Below are 23512 nucleotides of genomic sequence, written 5' to 3'. Positions count from 1 at the left end.
TATGGGAAAGCTCATTGACGCACAGTTTGGGAAGCCTGGGTGGGTGTGGAGGTTGCAAGGGGGCTGGGTGAGGCTGGTTTGCATCTCCTGGAGGCAGTGTACCAGTTAAGAGTCGGACTGGGGCAAGACCTGCTCTCCAGGGGTCAGCTGCGATCTGGGACGAGTGATTGAGCTGTCCCAAGTCTGTCTCCACCTCTGTAAAATGGGAAGAACACCAGTGTCGTAGGATTGTTGTGAGTAAGTGGTAATCCCAGGGCTGGAAAAAGCTGTGTGGTGAAGGTACTTGGGGGCAGGGGCTGGCTGTGGCCGTGGAGTGTGGGCGTGAAGGAGACATGGAAGCCTCAGCAGTCCCTCTCCTGACTTGTTCGTGTAGCAAGGCTCCTACCTGCTATAAGCCACAGCCTTCTTTCTTTTCTTTCTGGACCACTTCTCTCTGCCCTTCATCTCTCTCTAGATGACTCTTATTCATCCCAACATGATATCAAGAGGGAAGAAAGCCTGGGATAGGGGAGGGTTTGGAGTTGCCTAAGACCATTCCAGAAGAATCCACCAGAGAGTGCAGAAACCCATTTGGTGTGCTGCTCAAGGCTCTCCAAGTGGAGACATCAGGATGGAAGCGGATGGAGCCCTAGGAGAGAGACCAGGGAACCAGGGGTTGTGAAGAGCAGATCTAGGGCTGTCGTCTTTGATCTCCACCCCTGCCTCCCATGGAGGCAGCCCAGAACATGTTCCGTGGGAAAGCAAATCCCTGTTGACTCTGAATATTGGTGACCTGGCAAAATAAGGAACCTGGTTTGAGTATTAGGAGTAATTACAGTAATTTATGTCAGTGACTTAACAACTGATGCCCAATTCCTTTGTGTGGTTCTACTGCAATTATGAGTGTTACCAGATGTGCCGGCTGAACTTGGTTGAAAGAGCTCTTGGCAATAGGTGAACTCTGCCCAGTGCCTTGATGCTAAGCTACCATCTGGTCTTCTCAGTGTCGTCAACAGTCTGTCCCCCTTTCAACTGCACCACTTAGAAAGAGCTCCGAATGTCCTGGCCAGTCTCCCAGTCCTCTCCTCGGGAAGTTCAGAGACTTTTGGAAGAGTGGGGAGGAGCGGCCCCACTTGGGTCTGTTTCCGTAAAATGGAGTCTTTGAAAGCCGAGGAAGGGGGCAGGAGATGAGGATGAAGGAGCCTGTGGAAGCGCGAGTGCCATCGCCCCGTTCTACTTGCCTTCTCTTCTCTCGGTGTGCCCCCTCCTTCAAAGCTGACTTCACACTCTCTGAATCTAGGAACCTGGCTCTCGTTAATCCTCCCTCTAGTAATCTTCTCTCTCCCCCTTGGCTTTGCTGGTCTTTGTCCTATAAGTAGTTTGCCCTTTTTCCAAAGGGCCTAACTTTTCTCCACTGTTGTGTGTTTTCTGTTAGACTGTGAACTAACAGGGGCACAGAGGCCTTCCTCTCACCCCTGCCATCCCTTCTCCTTACCTCTGACTTCCCTGACGTGCACTGTAGCTATTTAGCCATTAGTTAGAGACTTTGCTGCTCAGCAAAAGAAAAACATTCTGTTGTTGTTGTATTTATTGGTTTTAATTATAGGACCCTTGGAAGGCGTTTTAGGACTCTGCATCTCCATAATTCTCTGCCAGCATTTTGCCCCTAGTGGACCAATAATGAGAATAAATTTCCACCCTCACTTGGCTTCACAATCATAGACACTTCTGCTGCACAAATGCTAGCAGGGCCCCCATGGCTGGGGTAGAAACGATGACCTAATTCTGAAATTGTATTCAGCTACTCTAGGGAACTGGTGGCTGATAGGCAGTCGGGTTGTGTCCTCTGATCTGCAGTAGACATGGGGTGCAAGGGGATTTGCATCCAGTCCCCGGCCGAGGAAGAAACGCTTGAAGGAGATCAGTAACTAATCTAAGTCTGAAGCAGAAAAACAGGAATTATACTTAAGGTAGTTGCTGCCCTGGCTGTTGTGTACAGTTGAGTTTGGGACTAAAAAATCATAATATGTGAAAACCTTGGTGTCTTTCATTGTGTTTACAGGAACGTCTGCTCTTCTAAACTTCGGTCCTTGGACTTTCTGTGAGCAGTGGTACTGCCTGTTAGAACAAAAAACACACGACAAGCCAAAACCAGAATGTTTTCAGCTTTGTTGCCCAAATGGGGTAAATTCTTTCCCACAAGAGAGCCATTCCCAGGGTGTTTTATACACTTTCTGAGTAGTTTACAAAATCGTGGTTTGTGTACATTCTCTACAGCCTGCAAACTCGGTGTTGGCCTCCCCACTCTTGCCAACTCAACCCTCTTCCCACATCAGCCATTCCATTTCCTCCTACTGCTCCCTGTATTGTTGGCCTAAGAGAATAAAAATATGTTTGCTGTAATATAATAGGATACCTCCAAAAGTTCAGTAAAAGCTAAACAAAAGCCAAGAAATTAAAGTTGGTTTAAAGATTAAACCATCTTTGTAATCCTCTAGCTCTGGGACCTTGAGCAAAGCACTTACCCATTTTTGTTTCAGTCAAGTGGAGGTGGTAATACTCGTCCCTCCCTCTGACGGGCTGTTACAGTCCTGTGAGGTAATTTACGTAGCAGCACTTTATAAATGTATGTGACTGCCGTGAACCTGAGGAGCCTGACGTATTTGGTTAGTGTCCCGCTGCTTGATTTGCTGTCACATGCAGTGTTTTGTAATTTCTCACAAGTCCAGTCTCCCACAAACCCTAAATGTGCAAACTGATGCTAATTTTCTTGTCCTACTGAAAACCAGAGAAGCTTCTTGCTCACGAGAACAAGCCTAAACTGCTTTAGTCCAAAATCAAGTTGAAATGATTCTTGATCCATGACTGTATTGTCACCATATTTCCATTTGCATAGCATGATCCATTTCAGAGCTGAGTTTTTGGCACATTTTAAAAATTGACTGTCCTGAATCATGTGTTAATTCCCGCTCACTAACAAACAGCATATGCCTGCATTAATAGTAACCTTCTGTTCTACACCATAGCCTACAAATTGTCTGTTTATTAAACTTCTAAATATAAGTTTAGATTTAAAGTCAGCTCCTTAGTATATCCCCAGAGCAGTGGGATGCTCCCGTGTTTTTTTCTCTTTAATGATACAGCCTTGTCTTTATGGAAGTTGGCATATTGGGGTGCCTTTCTGGTGCCGAGCCCTGTGCCGTTTCCACCTCGACCATCTGAAGTCACAAAGGGAGTTGGCGGCTGCTTGTTGGCTTCCTTCCCCTGCCCCCGTACCATGCTCTTCTCCATCCTGTTCACTCTGTTGCCAAATTGTGCCCTTGCAAAGCATCGCTGTGTTCCTCTGCTCTCCAGCTCAGACCTGTAGGGTGCCGTGTCACACAAGCTCATTGCAGCCTTCGCTTCATTCTGCAGATGGGGTCTCCTGCCGTTCATTCCATTCCTCTCACCCCTTAACCTACTGTTCTCTCTCATTAGCTTGTCACACCCAAGCTCTTCAGGCGCTTACGGCTTTCCAACAGACTATCAGGGCATTCATCAGCTTCCTCTCTGCTGTTGGTTTGAACTTTGGGGTTTCTTCCTCCCACTAAAGCTGACTAATCATCCTACATTTTGAGTGACTGTGACCCTTTCTAGAAGTTGAAATGGCTCAATTAGGTGCAGGAAAGACATCATTCACAACGGAGCTGGCATTAAGCTTATTCCTCATTATATTTTTTAAATTTTTCTGTAGCTCAACATTAAAACTATTTAATCTTTTGTTATTTCTGATATAGATACACTAAAGTAATATGCATCAATGGAAGGGAGTATTTGGAAAATGTGTAAGAATCAAAAAAAGTTAAGGAAAAAAACCCCAGAGCCCTCCTTTGGGGAACATGTGCTTTAACATTTTGCTATTTCCTTTTAGGCTTTCCCCCCCTCAATTATAGTGCATATAATAACATAACCTTATGTAATTGTTATAATTAAGAATATATACCCACAAATATATATATTCAATATGTGCATGTATGTGTGGAATTAAAATTGTGGTGCTTTTTTCCAATTTATATAACTTCAGATATATTCAGTTTGCAAATTATATGGGAGATAAGATGCTAAAGCCACCAAGGGAAGGAAAATTAAGGCTAATCAATTATCCTTAAAAAACTAGCTGAGGGGCCATCCCCGTGGTGCAGCACTTAAGTTCACACGTTCTGCTTCAGTGGCCCGGGATTCATTGGTTTGGGTCCTGGGTGCAGACCTACACGTTGCTTGTCAAGCCATGCTGTGGCAGGCATCCCACATAAAATAGAGGAAGATGGGGACAGATGTTTGCTCAGGGCCAGTCTTCCTCAACAGAAAGAGGAGGATTGGCGGCAGATGTTAGCTCAGGGCTAATCTTCCTCAAAAAAAAAAAACAAAAAAAAAAACAGCTGAATATCTGTTGTCTTTATTATATAAATCTATAAATTTTATAACTTATTTAATAATCATATTATAACTATTAAATAATTTAATAATATAATTTTTAAATATTTTTTAAAATACTCGTACACCAGCTTCATGGGGTAAGTAACATTATCCCATTTCACAGATGAGGACACTGGGTGTCTGGTTAACTCATCCATTACTGAGTGTGACACCATTACAGGAACATTGCACCCTAAAGCTGCTGCCCTTCCCACTCAGCCACACACCTTTTTTTATCAGGTATCTTTGTCAGTTTAAGCAGAAATTCACCTTTTGGGAGTCAGAGGAGTAGAATGGAGGAGGGAGCCTCAGGTGAATGTTAAATTTTCTCAAATGTGTTCTCAGCATCTATTGATCACGTGTCTTTTGTTACGCTGTATCGTGTGAGTAGCCTCATTTAGTTTTTGGTTGTTTTTGTTTTGGTCATGTTACAACCCTTGTGTTCTCGATGTAGTCTAACTTGGCTATATTGAATATTATTTTAATATTTCTTCCTTTGTTAGACTGCATTTGAGATTTTTGCCTCTCTGAGAAATAAGCCTATAATTTTACTTTCTATACTTTCTCAAGATAACAGCATTAATTTATATGGCTTCCAGCAGGAAAAACAAACTCACCTAGATCTATCTACTGATGAGTGAGACCGCATGACACCGTTCATAACACCCTCAAATGTTTGCGCATCTGCAGGGAGGTGGCACTGGGGTGTGGTACAAAGATCAGAACTTTGAAATCAGAGTTGTTTCGAATCACAGCTCTGCCATTTAACTGCTTTATGATCTTAACGATTACCTAAACCTGAATTACCTAACCTCTCTGAGTTTGTTTTCTGGCAGAAAAGTGGAGATTCAAATTCCTCTCTTAAAGGGGGCTGCAGAGACTAAAAGATACTGTATGTCAAATATCTGGGCACGACAAGTGCTCCTTGAGTGTTTCCCTTCTGTCTGCTACTTGTCACGCGTGCATCACAAAGAGCTCGCCCTGGTCAGAGAAATCAGATAATGTACTTGTGAAAGAGACACATAAGAAGCCTTACTCATAACCAGGGGTTGTTTTGTTTTCTTGTACTTACCTTTTAACTATTTGTGACTTCTTTCTTTCTCCTAATAGTCAAGGGAAAATTAGGCAAGATTCTCTATTCTATTGTCTTCTTTTTTTTCTTTTCCCCAAAGCCCCCCAGTACCTAGTTGTATATTTTAGTTGTGGGTCCTTCTAGTTGTGGCATGTGGGACACTGCCTCAGCATGGCCTGATGAGCAGTGCCATGTCCACACCCAGGATCCGAACCAGCCATCCCTGGGCTGCTGAAGTGGAACACATGAACTTAACTGCTAGGCCACAGGGCCGGCCCCTGATCTCTTGTCTTATAAGGCTCCCAGCTTTGTAGAAATTTCCTCTGATATTCTGGGTTCTTTAGGGTAGTTTTGAGAGGATAGGGACTAAGTGTTAGCAGTGACTCCTTGAAACAGCCCAAGGGACTGTCCTTATATACCTGCTAAGTCCATTTAACAGTTGTAAAATATCGCTGTTCCGGTGGGGTGTTGAAGTTTAGGTAAACACCTGTGTCCTTAAAATATTCATTATGTATAGAGAACAGAGAGAATCATTTTAGGACTGGTTCTGCATAATTTGGAGCGTTTTGCACTGAACATGTTAAGTAGAAAAAGTTCATACCCAGGTAGAGGGGGGTTGAATTCCTTTGCTTTCCTTTAAATACAGAAGCAGCTCATCCAGACTAAAGATTTTACAGTGTCTTCTGTAATTTTAACTGTTGGAGTTAAAATTTTTAAATTGGCTTTGGAAGCTTGACACTCCATTCTTCCTTGCTCAGACTTGCGTGGGGATGACGGGATGTGTAGGAGCAGGCAATGAGCAAATGGAATTTCCCTGCCTACTTGGTAGCAAAAGAGGTGGTTTTTGTCCCCAAAATGTTTTTTGAAATAATTGTCTAAGAAATTCCAAATCTAGGAATCATGGCCTTTGATTCGTCTCCCAAGTTGAGCAAAGTTCTAGATAGACCCTCCCTCCCATCCCAGTCTGCAGGCTGGCCCAGCTTTGTATATGGGCCTTAACATGTCCATGCTCTGCTTTGAGTTTCCAGATTATTAAAAAAAAAAAAAAAGTTAGACATTGTTGTTCAAATTTGCACAGTGGGCCAGACTTAATTTCACTCACGTGTAAGGTTGTAGAAATGAGGTCCTGTTCTGAAAAGGTGTCCTGAGTTTTGAGGTCCAGGCTTGGCAGAGACAGACGGTATCTTAGGTGCTTAAGTATGATCACACTCTTGGGGGAAAAAAGTTTGGGACCTTTTATATCAAAGTGGGATCCAAGAACTGTCTTTCATATGTAGATCTTAAAGCTATGTGCATTTTAAAGTGTATCTGCAGAAAAGGATTAACTGTTTTCACAAAGCTGGAAATATTTCCTCATTTTCCTGAATAATTATGACAAAGAAGCTTCCTAACTATTCCGGGCCTTAGTAACTTCACTGGAAAAACGAAGTTGGTGGCCAGTCAGAGACTCTCATTCTTGTAAGTAGACCATGTGTTTCAGTTGGTTACCCTTCTTCCCCCACCTACAAAATTCGCCTTCTAATGCTGGACTTGAAGACTGAGGGCTTTGTCTTATTAAAGGAGGTGGCCACAGTCCCTTACAGCTGTGTCTAACCTGAATATCCACTCAAGTTGTGTGCTGATTTATAGTTTTGGAGAGTTTTTAAAATATGTGATGGGGGAGAAGTTCCAGAAGGTGTGGAGGGCAGGCTTTAAATAAAGTTTCCCTTCCCTTAGGATCTGCATGAGATGGCTGTGTTACCAGGAGGGCGTTGGACGTGGGGGGACTAAACCTGTGAAGGACACAGCATCTCTGCCTTTCAAGCACAAAGCTGAGCGCACCGTTCAGCAACTTTTACTGAGCACCTGCTGTTTACCTGGCGTTTGCTAGGGATGTCGAGATGGATGAGATGTGAGCCCCTGCACTGAGTGTCTCCTAATTTCAGTGGCCTCATGAAGCCTCCCATGTTAACACGTGGGGCAACGATCTCTATTGTTTCAGATTCTTCAGAGTGCCTGTGAATATGTATTGAGTTGCTCACAGCTTCAACCTCAGGTTTGCCTATGTTTCAAAAGAAAGTTCAGTTTAAGGAAGTTTGATCATGTGGTCCTTTAAAGCTTAAGATTAAGCAGGGGTGAAATGCTTCAGGAGGCTGGTGTGAAGCCAGAACATACCACGGGTCACGTTTACTGAGTGTACTGGCTTACTGGAAATCCTGGACTTCAGGTTCTCTCATCTTTTATCCCAACGCTGCCCTGGCCCCAGTTTTAGGGTCTTAGGATCAATTCTCTTCCTTCTAGTGCTTTTGTTGGGGGTATTCATACTATTTCCCATAGCCATTCCTGAAGGTCAGCGAGTGGGGAGATAACCATTCAGGTGTGCCCTCCCAGGTAAAACCTGGTCCTGGCTCTTAGAAGATGGTTCAATACACGTTTGAATTGAATTAAATAACCCAAGAGATATTCAGGGCTCCTTACAGGAATAATGATGTGTATATAAATGCTAACCTGTCGCATGTTTCCGTGAAGTGGTGATTCACCGCATATTCCTAATCTGCTTTCCCCTAAAAGCACATGCCTTAAGTGATACCATTTTATGAAACAGAGATTCTCAACCCTGGTTTTTGTGATTCTTGCTGACTCTCTCTCCAGTATATTTCTGCCTATCTAAGCGTCCTGCCATTATGCCAAACTTTCAATCGTTTGTAATAAACACTTCATGAGGGATCTTGTGTGTCATACTTGTCACTTTGTGTCCAGTCCCTAGAACAGATTGGCACAAAGCAGCCACTCAAATATTTGTTGAATGAATGAATGAATGTTAGTACAAAGGAGATGGTGGCCATGGTGTCTCTGTGTGAAGGGAGCAAAAGAGTAGCCGAAATTAACCAGTGACCGTGCCAACTCCTTAATGAATGAGGTCAATCTTGGGCTATTTTTACATTGGATTTTGTGGGTGTTGGGAAATGGACTCCTTAAGTTTCCTTCTGTCTCTAACTTATACTTCTGTTTCGAAACCACCTCTACCAACCCACTCTCATTTGGCTCCTTAAGCCTCTGAATGAGGCGTATAATGTGATCTCCACAGAATATTATGCTTTAAAATACCATCTTTTAGCCAGTGTCAGCTAACGTTACAAAGGGCGTTTTGCAAGTTGCTGATACTTCAGGAAGCTGTTCTTCACAATGTCCTCAAGTTTCTTAGGGTTCAAGGCAGCAAGTAAAGATAAACTTTAGAAAAAATTGCAGTTTCATCAAGTTGCTTTAAAATAAAAGCAATTCGGAAGAGATTTAAATGACCCACCCGTGAGTTTGGAGGTGACACGTGTCTCCCCGGTTCATTCAGATTTAGCAGCAGCGTGGCACTGGGCAAAGATCAGGGGCTGTGGCACTGAGGGACCTCAGTTCCAGCCCTGGCTCTACCATTGACCTGGTGAATACCCACAGGCAGTCTCTTTCCCTCACATGACCGGTTTCCACATTTGTGAGAAGGAGATAATGCCTATCTCTCAGGGTGATTATGGGAACCACACAATGACACGGAAAAGTGCTTTATGGACGGTAAAGTCATGCTTAAGTGAATTCCTTTATAGCGCCCTGATGGCTTTTAAATGACAGCGTTATTATCCATGCCAATGGCTCGTATCAGAAGCTGCTACTTGGTAAAAGTTGAGTAATGCAGAAATATATGCAGGTGACCTCTATGGCCCAGAAGGATCTGCTTTGGTGTGATTAAGACATTCTCACACTCATAACCTTGGCTTTCACTTTGACAACAGGTCATGAAGGAAGGAAGTTGAGACTGAAGTCTGTGTGGTTGGAAGGGCAGTGGCCAGGTGTATGGTCCAGAGGGCCAGGTCAGAAGGGAAGGCCGGAATGTGTAAAAGGAAGCCCCATGAGGGTGAACAGTTCTTGTTCTGTTCACTGCCCATTCCCGGAGCTCTCACTTATGCCCAGCCCATAGAATCTAGGAACTGAATGTTTGTTGAGTGAAGCCTGTGGAATGGTACTGTATTTGCTCCATCAATGAACACACCTTTATTTTATTCAGTGTAAATAGGCAAATAAAACTACCCCACATAGACATGTTAGGGCACTTTTATTAATCTCTCCTGATAAAATATTACTTGTTCATCAAATGTTTTTTATGGAGCATGCAGCCCTTGCAGGGAAGTGTGCTGGACACCATGAGGACACAAATATGTCTCCTAGGAGTTTACTGTTAAAGCAGCAGCACAGGAGGTACCAGAAGAGAGGACGTTTTGAGCAGGAACAATCGGGAAGACTTTGGGAAGGAAATGGCCCTTGAGTTGAGCCTTAAACCTAGGTAGAATTCCATCAGCTGTGGCCAGTGTGTTGCAATGGAATTTAAAACTTTACGTGTGTGTGGGGGTGGTGCGGTGGGAGAGGTTCAAATGTTACGTCAGATCTTCTCTTTGGACAGGATGGTGTCAGAGTTTGAGAGCCCCTCAGGAGCTCTCCTGGGCTGGTGGAGTCTTGCGTGGCTTGTGGAGGCAGTGGTGGGGCAGAGGCCCAGGGACCAAGTGCTGCTGGGGTTCTGCCTCCTCCTGGGTGGGTTGGTTGAGGCTGGAAGGAAGCAGCAGCCAAGAAGGAAGGTGGTGGTGAGAATGCCTCTTTTTTAAATGTGAGCCCTGTGCTCACACTTACAAATTGGGGAGGGTAGAGTGAGCACGTAGCTTCTCACTAGGAGTTTCCTATTGTTTTCAAGCTTTACCGTGTGTCAGAAGGTACCATAAGATGAAAATATCCTGTCAGAAATGGGAGGCGGTCTTTAGACTGAAATGGAAATGAGGAATTGGAAGTCAGGGGGTGTCCTGGGGATTAACCGTTAGGAACAATGGAGATGGAAGATTAGGGGATGATATGTGAGCCTGCCAGGTATCTTCTAAGAAACCCTGCATAAGAAAATTATAATTTGCGAGGTATATTCATTATGGGATGCTGCTTAGAACACTGAGTGAAGAGTCACAGGAAGGTAATTTTTCAGCAAATATTTGAGTGTTCTCTGTGTGCAAGGAGCCATGATAGATGTGAGAGAAATGGAAAGATGAATGAAGAGTCCTTTCCTCTAAGGAATCCCCGGTTTGGAGAGGGAGACATGCCTGAGTTACAGCGGGGGCTTCTGTGGTGAGTGACAAAAACGTGAACCAAAGTGCTGAGGAGAGCGGATGGATTCTGACCTTGAGATCCACAAAATTTTGCTTCAGAATATGTCAAAGATGTCACACAGGAAGTGGGAGCATGGCTTTGCAGGCAGGAAGGAGGTAGAGAACAAAAGCACTCAAGCCTAAGAGGTAGTGGTGTGGTCCTGGAACATGGCGGGCGCTGCCCAGAAGGGTGACTAAAAGAAAGACTTCATGTAGAGAGGAGAGGGAAAGTGTTCTAGAACTTTGTTCTTGTGAATGGAGTCTATCAAAGGTTTTGAGAGGGAGAATACCTTCAGTAGGACTATGTATTAGACTATGTATTATGCGTCTGGTGGCAGTGAGAGAATGGGTGGAGGGGTGGCTGCTGGGAGGGTGTTTGAGGGCTGTTGTGGGAGTCCACGGGAGAGATGCTGAGGGCCTGGAATTGTGCACTGGAGGTGCTGAGGAGGGTTGTTCAAGAGCTTTGTACTTTTCCTAAACCTGAGAGCTCTCTTCTAAAGTTTAGGTCTGATTCAGTTTATTAGCAAAAAGAAGATGCTTTGACCAATTACAAGTCCATATTGACCCCTGCTGGTGTCATTGGGATGAAGTCTCCGTGTTTTAAGGAATGGAGCCACAGTGGAAAATTGGGAGGGGTGGGGAGAGGATGGGATGTGTGTGGAAGCTCCTCTCCCTGGCCTGTCCTGGTGCTCTTCCATATCCCACCTCTCTCTCCTGCTGGTTCCTATTCTTCTCCTCCTTAAACAGAGAAGCTCTTCCATACCTTTCTTGTTTTCTCCATCCCATCCAAATATTTCTAGCTCTAATGTTTCTGCTCTTCACTCGGGCAAATGACCTCTCAGCCTGCTTTGTCAGCTGTAAAGTGGGATAAATTACCTGCCTCATAGAATGATGAGACTTAAATGAGACACTGCATAGAAAGCACTGCTGAAGGCCCTGAAACAAAGTAAGTGCTCAGTAAATAAGCATCTAGTAGTATTTATGTGCTTATGGTCTTCTGCCGTATTTTATATTGATGTAAATTTAATCTCTTTTTTCTTTTGCGTTCTTGGAGAGTTTGGTATTATTTTTAGATATTAAGTGTTTAGCACCATGCTTGATCCAGTAAGAGTTCAAAATTTGATCTTAATTCCTTTTGTGTGCCAAGATGATATTTTGGATTCCTCATCAGTAGGGTATGGGATTGGCCTTTCTTAGGGGTGATGGTGACCTTCACATCCTTATCGCTTCTGCTTGGGACCAGGGGTCCCGTTTATGAAATGGCTGACTGGAGCTGGAAGCTGGGGAATGAGAAAGCAGATACTAACATTCTTGCCCCTGTGACCCTGCCACCGGTGCACAGTGGCTTCATTAGATGGGTAACCTAACAAACTCGAGACCAAACTGATTTTATAGCCGTCAGAATTAAAGTTCAGAATCAAAGAAGGAAAAGGGGTCCTTTTGCTGAGGAAGGAGTGTAGTCAATTAGGCAGACAGCTAAGAGTTGCTGGTGTGACAGTGGACGTTGTTGGGTGCTGTTGAGACCACAGGCAGAGGAAGTGCAGTCAGGAAATGGGGAGGCTGTGTTCTCTACAGAACAGCAGGGCCGAAGTGGACATCGATAAACCAGGTTTGTGCTGGAATAAAGAGTGTGGGCTTGAAAACTCTGCTCAATTTCTGTCTCCATTACGTTTTTCTTTGGATACCTGTTGACCAGGAAGGTTAGTCTTATAATGGCCAAGAAATAAGCGGAGGAAGAATTTTAGGGAATTTGGCATCTGTAAAATAGGATTTGGGTTGGATGAGAGGCTTAATTCCCTCTAGCAGTGGGAAAACACAAGTCCCTGTAGATTCTTTGTTCAACCCTAGAATTTTCAGGATGGTCCAAGCCGAGCCACTGGACCAATTCTCCAAACTTGTTAAGGAAAGATGTGAGCAGACCATGCTCTAATTGATTTGAGGCTGTCTAAATCGGGGCATCGTGTCTATGAAATCTGATTGCTATTCTCATTCTATTATTTAGTAATTTCAACCCATGCTTTAGGATTGCATTGTTTTCTAGAAATAGTATAATATTTAAAATCCAAAGGCAAATCTGTTTCTATGCTTGATGTTTCAGTAGCCCTGTCTGTCAGTGGTCAGTGTTGATCTGCAGATGAGTTTTTATAGTTGATTGTCTCAGGTGTTTGTGTGATGAACACTGCCCTTGCAAGTAATATGATGTTATCCTCTATTTCTAGCTATTGTGGACGATGAAAGGCTCTCTGCAGAGGAGATGGATGAGAGGAGGCGGCAGAACATTGCTTATGAATATTTGTGCCACCTAGAGGAAGCCAAAAGGTAAGACCCAGACTTAGTCTATTTGTGCACCTTTTCTTGGAGATAAGCTTTGGGATACTATACATGTTTTGAGGGGGAAGATTAGCCCTGAGCTAACATCCACTGCCAATCCTCCTCTTTTTACTGAGGAAGATTGGCCCTAAACTAACATCCGTGCCCATCTTCCTGTATTTTGTATGTGGACGCCTGCCACAGCATGGCTTGATAAGCAGTGGGTAGGTCTGTGCCTGGGGTCCGAACCAGCAAACCCCAGGTCGCTGAAGAGGAGTGCGTGAACTTAACCGCTAAGCCACTGGGCAGGCCCCTGGGGGTCCTATGCTTTTAATAACTCGTTTGCAGTCTTGTTGGCAGCAGGGTAACGGGAGAAGAACCGCCATATTTGTTGAAATGGTCAGGCAGAATTAAGAAACCACAGCCAAGGGCAAGGCTCTAGAGAGGCCACTGTTCCGTCTTCTTCCTCAGAGCCTCCCCGGGAATCTCTGGGCAAATTGAGATTTATTTCAAATTCCTCATCTCATTGGCTTGGATGCAAGAGAGCAGCAAAGGCTTAAATTAACCTCCTTTTCCCCTAGAGCTTCTCAGATCTTTTCCACACCCCCACCAATGATTATCCATGCCCAGTAGGACGACAGCATCTTGGACTGAAGTCCATGGGTCACTCTGCTGGAGGGCAGGTTTATGGCAGCAATCTCCTTAACCCGGGGGTGTGTGACCCTTAGGATATGTTGTCTCTAAGATCACACTGACTCTTTGAGACTTTTTAAATCATAAGTAGATGTTGGATTCTGCAAGGAGAAAGTGAAGATAAAGAAAGTATTTGCACTTTCGCCTCTGCATCAGAGGAACCAGAAGAACTTTGTCCTTTGCTGGGTGAATACTGCAGAGCCCGTATGCCATGAGTTAGATTCTGACTTAATGCTTTGTGCTGTGATTGAGCAACATATTGTTCCATGGACAGATGCTATGTTCCAGCTCTCTCATCTATATAGAAAATGCACGTTGAGTTAATCATCATTGGTGTTAATTATCTCTGATCACTGATAAATAGCTGTCTACAGAGCCAGAAGAATGAGATTTTAAATCAGTGTTTTGTATAAGAACATTCAGTGACGTGTGCTAATTTGGCCTCAAAATTGCTTAAAAGAGGATTTCCCAGGGTTGTTTAATATTTTAACAGTGTCCTGTAACTCTAAGCTCTAAAGTTAAGTTTTAAAGGTTATATAACATATCTGTGGCATCTACAGTTAGGTCGCAGGTCACCAAGGGCTTGCTATTAGTCTCAGATTATTAGAAACAAGCTTTTACTCAGGTTGTTGCTAAAAAAAAGTTAGATAAGGAGAGTGATTTGTAGACATTCAAAATAAACAGGCTTTCAATGAAAAAGTTTGAGGAGAATTAGTGGAAACTTCCTCCTGACACATACTTTCCATTCCAAGTTTTTCCTTCTGTTTTTGATAAGTGGGAAGCAGTGTTACCCAGAGGAGAAGGTGTGGTTGGAATCCCACACTGCATTTCCTGGGTCCAGCTCCACCACTTATGAGCTGTGTGACCTTGGGTGGGTCATCTAACCTGTGGGAACTTCAGTTTTGTCTCCTCTGTAATGAGATGATAAAGGTGTTACCACCACCTGCCCTACTTACTTTATGGGTTTTTTTTTTTTTCCTGACAAGCAACTAAAATCAAGAGGGTTTAAGTGTTCCATAAACTATAGTGCCAGTCAGGTGTATGGTGATAGCAGAAGCATAGTTTTGTCCTGAATGTATCAAAGTGGTATCAGTATAGCTTGAAAGCTTGTCATCTCAGTATTTTCAAAATTCTGTAATTGAATTTTGTTTTAGAAAAGTCAACATAACAATTAGCCCAGGTTCTTTGAAGGAAGCTTCCTTAGGAATAATTTCATTGAAAGAATAGACTATAAAATATACAGTTTTTCCTCTAAGGTGATTTTCATAAAGTTATTTTACAAGAAGAGGTTAGATGTGATATGTGTTTATGAATCTTTTATTATAATCTGAGCACTTTTTGTGACTTTCAGGGAAGCTGATTTTTGGTCATGGAGTATGTAAAAATTATGTGGCTTTTCATAGTCTTTGTGCCTCTTTTTTTTTTCTTTCCAGAGTGAGAACTGGAAGGATATCTAGTTTGTATGTCCTGTAATTCAGAATTTGTAAAATTTCAGAATTGCAGTAGTCCACCATATCTTTAACTTTGGTTTTATTAATTTCAGGATTCTATGATAATATCAGATTGTTTAAAAGTTCCTTTATTCAGAGGAATAACACTACCAACATTATAGAAATAAAAAAGATGATGGGGGAATACTATGAACAATTATATGCTAACAAATTAGATACCCTAGATGAAATGGACACATTCCTGGAAAGACACAAACTGCCAAAACTGACTCAAGAAGAAATAAAAAATCAGAATAGACTTATAACAAGAAAAAAGATCAATTTAGTAATCAAAAAAACTTCCCACTCTTCCAAAAATACACAAGAGGAGGGAACACTTCCCAATTCATTCATTCTCTTGAGACCAGAATTATTCTGATACCAAAATCAGACAAAGATACTGCCAGAAAACTATAAGCCAATATCCCTTATGAATACAAATATAACATTCTTTTAGCAAAGCACTAGCAAACTGAGTCCAGTGACATATAAAAAAGATTATATACCATCAAGTATCCCAGGAATACAAACTTAGTTTAACCCAAAAATCAATCAAGACAATTCAATGGGGGACAAAATAGCCTTTTCAACAAAGGATGCTGAGATAACTGGATATACACATGCATAAAATGGATTTGGTCCCCTTCCTCATACCGTATACCAAAATTATCTTAAAATGGATGATTAACCTTATGTGAGAAAAAGTACTATAAATCTCTTAGAAGAAAACATAGGAGTAAATCTCTGTGATCTTGAGTTAGGCAATGGTTTCTGAGATTTGACACTAAAAACACAAGCAAAGGAAAGAAAAATAGATAAATTAGACATCATAAACAATAAACCTTTTTGATTCAAAGGATTCCGTCCAGAAAGACAATCCATGGAATGGCAGGAAATAATTGCAAATCATTTATCTGATAAGAGACTTGTATCTAGAAAAATAACTCTTAGAACAACAGAAAAAGTAAAATAGCCTAGTTTTAAAATGGGAAAATGTTCTGAATAGTCGTTTCTCCCAATAAGATATTTGAGTGGACAAAAAGAATAGGATAGGATGCTTAACATCAGTCATTAGGGAAATGCAAATCAAAACCACAATGAGATACCACTTCATACTAGGATAGCTATAATAAAAAAGACTAACAATAACAAGTGTTTGCAAGGATGTAGAGACATTGAAATTCTCATACATTGCTGGTTGGATTGTAAAATGGTGCAGCTACTGTGTAAACCAGTCTGGCAGCTCTCCAAAACATTAAATACAGAGTTACCATATGATCCAGCAATTCCACCACCAAGGGTATACCCAAGGAAATTGAAAGCCTATGTCCACCCAAAAACCTGCACACAAATGTTCACTGAAGCATTATTCATAAGAGCAAAAAGTAGAAACAACTCAAATGTCCATCTACTGATGAACGGATAAACAATGTGGTATATCCATACAATGAAACATTATTCAACTATAAGAAATATTAGCAAATTGAATCCAGCAATGTGTAAAAAGAACCATACAAATCACAACCAAGTGGGGTTTGCCCCAGGTCTGCAAGTCTGGTCCAACATTTGAAAATCAGTGAATGTAATCCATCAAATCAATAGGCTAAATAAGAACAGTCACATGATCATATCAACAGATGCAGAAAAGGCATTTGATAAAATCTACTACCCATTCATGATAAAAATTCTTAGAAAACTAGGAATAGAGGGGAACATCCTCAACTTGAGAAAGACTACAAAATACCAACAGCTAACTCATACTTAGTGGTGAGCAACTAGAAGCTTTCCCACTAAGATCAGGTACAAACCAAAGATGTCCCCTCTCACCACTCCTTTACAATGTTATACTGGAAGTTCTAGCTACTGCAATAAGACAAGGAAAGGAAATAAAAGGTAGACGTGGAAAGGAAGACAAACAGTCTTTGTTCGAAGATGACATGATTGACTATGTACAAAATCTGAAAGAATGAAAAAATGAAAAACCTCCTGGAATTAATATGCAATTATAGCAAGCTCTCAGGATACAAGGTTAATATACAAAAGTCAATTGCTCTCCTAAATACCAATAACAATAAGTGGAACTTGAAATTAAAAACACAATGCCATTTATATTAGCAGTCAAAAAATGAAATACTTAGGTATAAATCTAACACACTATGTACAAGATCTATATGAGGAAAACTACAAAACTTTGGACAAAATCAAAGAAGAACTAAATAAATGGAGAGAGATTCCATGTTCATGGATAGGAAGAGTCAATACTGTCAAGGTGTCATTTTTTCCCAACTTGATCTATAGATTCAGTGCAAAATGCCAGAAAGTTATTTTATGGATATCAACAAACTGATTTTAAAGTTTATATGGAAAGGCAAAAGACCCAGAGTAGCCAACCCAATGTTAAAGGAGAAGAACGAAGTTGGAGGACTGATGTTACCCAACTTCAAACTTAATATAAAGCTACAGAAATCAAGACAGTGTGGTTTTGGTAAAAGAATAAAGAAATAGATCAATGCAACAGAAGAGAGAGCCCATAAATAGGCTCCCATAAGTATAGCCACCTCATCTTTGATAAAAGAGCAAAGCAATACAATGGAACAAAGACAGTCTCTTCAACAAGTGGTGCTGAAACAACTGGACATCTATATTCAAACAGATGAATCTAGACAGAGACCTTACACCCTTCACAAAAATTAACTCAATGGGTCAGACCTACATGCAAGACACAAAACTATAAAACTCCTAGAAGACAACAAAGGAGAAAACTAGATGAACTTGAATATGGTAATGGCTTTTAAAATATGGCACCAGTGGCATCCATGAAAGAATTGATAAGCTGAACTTCATTGAAATGAAAAATTTCTGCTCCACAAAAGACCATGTCAAGAGAATGAGAAGACAGGAGACTATCTTCTCCCACAGACTGGGAGATAATATTTGCAAAAGACACACTGACTAAAGGACTGTTAACCAAAATATATAAAGAACACTTAAAACTCAATGATAAGAAAACAACCTGATTAAAAAATGGGCCAGAAACCTTAAGAGACACCTCACCAAAGAAGATATACAGATGGCATGTAAACATAGGAAAAGATGCTCGACATCATATGTCATTAGGGAAATGCAAAATAAAACATCAATCAGATACCATTACGCACCAATCAGAATGGCTGAAATCTGGAACAGAGGCAACACCAAGTGCAGATGAGGATGTGGAGCAACAGGAACTCTCTCATTACTTGTGGAAATGCAAAATAGTACAGTCACTTTGGAAGACAGTTGGCAGTTTCTTACAAAACTAAACATACTCTTACCATATGATCCCACAATTGTGCTCCTTCTATTTACCCAACAGAGTGAAGGCTTATGTCCACACAAAAAGCTGCACAGGTATATTAATAGAAGCTTTTTTCATAGTAGCCAAAACTTGGAAGCAACCGAGATGTTCCTCAGTAGGCAAGTGCAATAAACTGTGGTACATCCAGATGATGGAATATTATTCAGCACTAAAAAGAAATGAGCTCTCTAGCCATGAAAAGACATGAAGGAACCTTAAATGCACTTTACGAAGTGAAAGAAGTGAATCTGAAAAGGCTACATGCTGCATGATTCCAACCAAATGACATTCTGAATAAGGCAAGACTATGGAGACAGTAAAAACCTCAGTGGTTGGGGGAGAAGGGTGAATGGCGAAGCACGGAGGATTTTTAAGGAAGTGGAAATACTCGTTATGATACCACAATGATAGAAAAATGTCATTATACATTTTTCCAAACCCATAGACTATGTAACACCAAGAGTGAACTGCAATGTAAACTGTGGACTTTGGGTGGTTATGATGTGTCAATGTAGGTTCATCAGTTATAATAAATGTACCACTCTGGTGGGGGATGTTGATAATGGGAGAGACTGCGCATGTGGGGGGGCAGAGAGTATATGGGAAATCTCTGTATCATCTCCTCAATTTTGCTGTGAACATAAAATGGCTCTAAAGTCAAAAAACAAACAATGAAGTACTGATACTTATTACAACATGAATGAACCATGAAAATATGCTGATTGACAGAAGCCAAACACAGAAGGTCACATATTGTATGATTCCTTTTATATGAAATGTCCATAGGCAAATCCATAGAGACAGATTAGTAGATCAGTGGTTGCCGAGCGCTGTGGGGCTGGGGGAGTGGGGAGTGGCTGCTAATGGGTATGAGTTTCCTTTTGCAGGAACAAAATTGTTCTAAAATTGATTGTGGTGATGATTGCAGAACTCTGAGTGTAGTAAAAACGACTGAATTGTACACTTTAAAAGAGAGAATTGTATGGTATATAGATTCTATCTCATTAAAACTGTTTCTAAAGTTCCTTTGATCAGACTGGCTTGGAGAGGTTCTTAGTAAAGCTGTTAAGTAAGGTGAAATGGTATTTAGCAGATAAAGTGCATATAGGAGATACTCCTAAGACACGTGAGGTGTCTAAACACTATTATTTTACAGATTTTTTTTGAGCATCCACTGTGTGCAAACAGGTACAGTAGGGTCACTTTGGGAAAGGGAGATCAAGCAACTAATAATGCTGTGCTCAAGAAAGCTCACTATTTGGCTGAAACTTTTACTCACAAGTTTAAGATTCTTTCCTTATGTTTGCTCTGTTAATCTCTCTGTATGTATGTGCATGAGTATCTCCCCATATCCAGCCCACTTCCTCCTAAGTCTCTCTCCTGTAACGACCTCTGTATCCCACCACCGGTCTACTGAAGTCTTCCAGCATCTCTTGCTCCATGACTGCCGTGGTCTCTAAGTGGTTTCCCTACTCCTCTGGCTCCTTTCAATTCTTTGTCTGTATTGTAGTCGGATGAATCTTTGCAAAACTCTGATCTGTTGTGACCAATCCTGTTTAAAACCTTCCAGTGGTTTCTCGTACTCTCAGGGTAGAGACCAAACTCCTCTTGAGGTCCTCCTAGGCTCTGCTGAGTCCAGTCCTTGCAGCCTCTCTGTTCCATATTGTGCCCTGTTCCCTCTTGCTCTGTATTCCAGCCATTTGACCCCTTTTCATTTCCATGTTCCCTCCTACACAGGACCTTTGCATGTGCTGTTCCCTTTTCCTGTTCTTTATCTAGTCAGATTCTACTTATTCTTCAGATCATGGCTCACTTTTTCAGAGTCCCTCTCTGGCATCCCCATCTAGGTCAAACACCCCTATTATAAGGTTTTATGACATCGCATCCATCACATATTTGAATGAATTACTTAATGCCCGGCATTGACTTACTATCATTTGTTGCGAGTGAGGATTGATTGTACTCTTTTCTGTGTGTTTTGGTTCTCCTGGGGGTAACAAGTAGAATATGAATTGGATTCATGGTAGACAGGATTCTAGGTGGTTTGGCTAGAGTGCCAGTGTAGAGGTAAAATTTAATCTGTGTGTAATTGGACATTCTCTATTGCAGTTAGATGGTGCACGTTCTTCCTGCCGTATATGTCATCCAATGGGTTATGAAGCTGGGAATTCTAGACAATTTAATGATACCACACTAAACTAGAAGATATCTGGAGTAAGGCATAGAGTATTTTTCAAGGAATGAATGAAGAAAAGTAGTTATCTGTGTATTAAGATGACTTATGGCTGAAATTATTGCTCATAGTTTATAAAATTATGAAGTCTGTGTATATAGACTTTTTAATTGTCTCAAAATACTAATATTAATGGTAATAAAGGGAAAATGAAAAAGGCATATTTTTAGGACAAAAAAGAGAGAGATAATTGCTTTTTAAAGTGGCTCTTTACCCTAGGGGATGTGTTTCTCTACAGGCTAAGTGTTTTAGATGATGTCATGGAGACCTAATCAGAATTGTGTTGGGAGGCAGAGGATGTCTGGCTGATGTATTAGTTATTGATGACTGGGTAACAAATTACTCTAAAACTCAGTGGCTTAAAACAATGAACATTTACCTCACAATTTTTGAGGGTCAGGAATCTGGGCATAGCTTGACTGGATCCTCTGGTTCTGGGCCTCACGAAGCTGCAGTCATCAAAAGGTTCAAGTGGGGCAGACACCTTTCTAAGCTGACTCATGGCATTAGCAGGATTCGGCTCCTGATGGACATTTGGATGTGGACCTCAGTTCCTCTCTGTTTGCCCAGAGGCCTCCCTCAGTTCCTTGCCATATGGGCTCCTCCGTAGGGCAGCTCACAGTATGACAGCTGGCTTCCATCAGAGTGAGTGAGCCAGCGAGCGATGGAGCAGGAGAGGGCAGGTGAGATGGAAGCCAGAGTTTTCTGTAACCTAGTCTCAGAAGTGGCATCCCATAGTTCGTTGTATTTTATTCATTTTATTCATTAGAATCAAGTTACAAAATCCAGCCTGTGCTCAAGGGGAGAAGATACCACAAGGGCATGATTTCAAGAAGATGGGCTGCCTTCCACAGGATGTGTACCTAGCCTTTTGAAATTGACCCCGGAAAGGATACCTGAGGGGCAAAAATCCTCTTTATTACCATCAGAAACCAAAGCAGGAACTCATGATGTCTGGTCGGAATGATTATGGTCCTAAGGTTATTTATGCCTTGATGTTTTTGAATTGTGAGCTATTTTAAATGCAGCTTTTCGTTCCTCTACAATTTTAAATAATACTAAATGGACTTTTAAGTTTTCTTTTCAGGTATTCCCTGAAAGCTAACTTGATAGCTTCTTTGCTGTGAGAATCTTGCTGAAATGGGCCTGTGCAGACAAGTCTGCTACTCATATGGGCTTTGAAAGTTTCTCTGATGCCAGAAATCCCATTGTTTAGAGTTACTTTTCCAAAAGAATTAGTACTGTTGAGTAGATTCCTTGTTAATCATTTCATATTACTAACATCTATTTGAATAATGAAAATCTGTCTAAGAACTTCAGGTCTTTAGTTTTTTATGACAACTGTACAAGAATTTAAGATAGAGAGTTCTCTTTGGGAAAACTGGGTTGAGGAAGGAAATCCAACTGGAGCTATTAGGAAGGTCAAGGAACTGGAGAGGGAATCTTGGCAAGAAGTGGGGAAGGAATTTGCAAACTGCAGTTGAGCAAATAGTTATGAATGGAGCTGCTGTTGTGTTTCCCAAGGAAAGTTCCTGAAATATTATATTCCTTTTTTAAGGAAAGAGAAATGCATACAAATCTTTTGCTGCGCTTACTTTTTCTATCCTACCTCTGAAAATAAACAAAGCAAAAAAGCCTTGCCTTAGTGATGAGCTTGTTTAGAAATATTATCTTCAAAGAGCTCTTTATGTGAGCCAAACTGTTCTCTGCATTAGTGGGTCTGGGATGGTTTCATATGTGCCCTGGAAAGGAAACAAAACACGGGTGTAATTCCTTTTGTGCCAATGCTTACAACTCAGATTCCAAAAGGACACCTCGTTGATTAGATCAAGCCTCAAGCTCTGGCCTTGCTTAGGAGTGCGTTAGAGAATCAGGTTTGAAAGGAGAAATGCTTCAAATGTTTAAGCAATTGAGAGCCGTGAGTGTGGGTTTGCTTAACACTGAATGTTTGTGATTACTTTAAGGAAAAGTGTCTTATGACTGGGCAATGCTTTAGAGGACCCACTGGATTTCCTCTACACGCTTGGACCTCACTGTCTTTATTCTTCAGCTGCCCATGGCTGTGCTCATAAGCAATGCTAATGGGAACTTAGAATTTGGAGGGAAGTGCTTTCTTGGTAATCAACCCATTAAGAGACAATGTTGTTGCTCTATACAAAACGTTAATGAAATTTTAAGGAATTCTTAATTGCATTTTCAAAACATCAACAGCTTTCATATTTCTATGGTGACTCTGTGTTTTCCCTTCCTCCTCCTCTCCCTTGCTCTGACCTCACCTCTGCTGTCCAAGGGAACAAGACAAAGCTCTGGGTTGCTCTATGCAGCGGCTGATAGGCTGGTAGGTCAGGGGTGCTGCTGAATTGAAAGCAGGGGCCCTTCCCAGGGTCTGGCTCCTGAGTGAGGGGAGGGCCTGCCTCTTAGGAGTGACCTGTTTGGCCACTTTCCAACCAGCTTACCTCTGGAGCCATATGCCAGAGAGCCCACATCCCAAAAGTAGGGAGAGGGAGTAACCTGTGAGCAAAATGGGGTCATCAAGGTTAGCCTGGGAGAGGGTGAGATGTGGTCTTAATGGGGTGTCTCCAGGGCACATGAGGAGACTTGGTCCAGTTAGTCCAGCCTGCCAGGGTGTGGTGTGTGCAGCTGGGGCCTCAGGGAACCAGTGGTGCTGAGGTCCAGCTGGGTGGTGGCCAGGGGTTGTGCCATGGAGCTGGAGTGGAAGGGAGAGACATTAAGGATGCAAAAGTAGAAGCTGCAGGGTTTGGCCGGGGACCGGATTTGGGGGACAAGATGACACTG

At 41.9% G+C, this 23512-nt stretch overlaps 1 protein-coding gene across 2 annotated transcripts in view; it reads left to right on the top strand.

Moving 5' to 3' along the window:
- The window catches only part of IQGAP2 (IQ motif containing GTPase activating protein 2), a 267737-nt gene that overhangs the window by 30462 nt on the left and 213763 nt on the right, over positions 1 to 23512 (top strand). For both annotated transcript variants that reach the window (XM_023618155.2, XM_070234658.1), the window contains exon 2: positions 12873 to 12972. In XM_023618155.2, coding sequence (XP_023473923.2) covers positions 12873 to 12972 — 100 coding nt within the window. The remainder of the gene's footprint in view (positions 1 to 12872; positions 12973 to 23512) is intronic.

The sequence above is a fragment of the Equus caballus genome, chromosome 14 (genome assembly GCF_041296265.1).
Source record: "Equus caballus isolate H_3958 breed thoroughbred chromosome 14, TB-T2T, whole genome shotgun sequence".
NCBI classification, from domain to species: Eukaryota; Metazoa; Chordata; class Mammalia; order Perissodactyla; family Equidae; genus Equus; species Equus caballus.
Note: the sequence above shows the minus strand (reverse complement) of the source record. Positions and strands in the feature narration are given on the sequence as shown.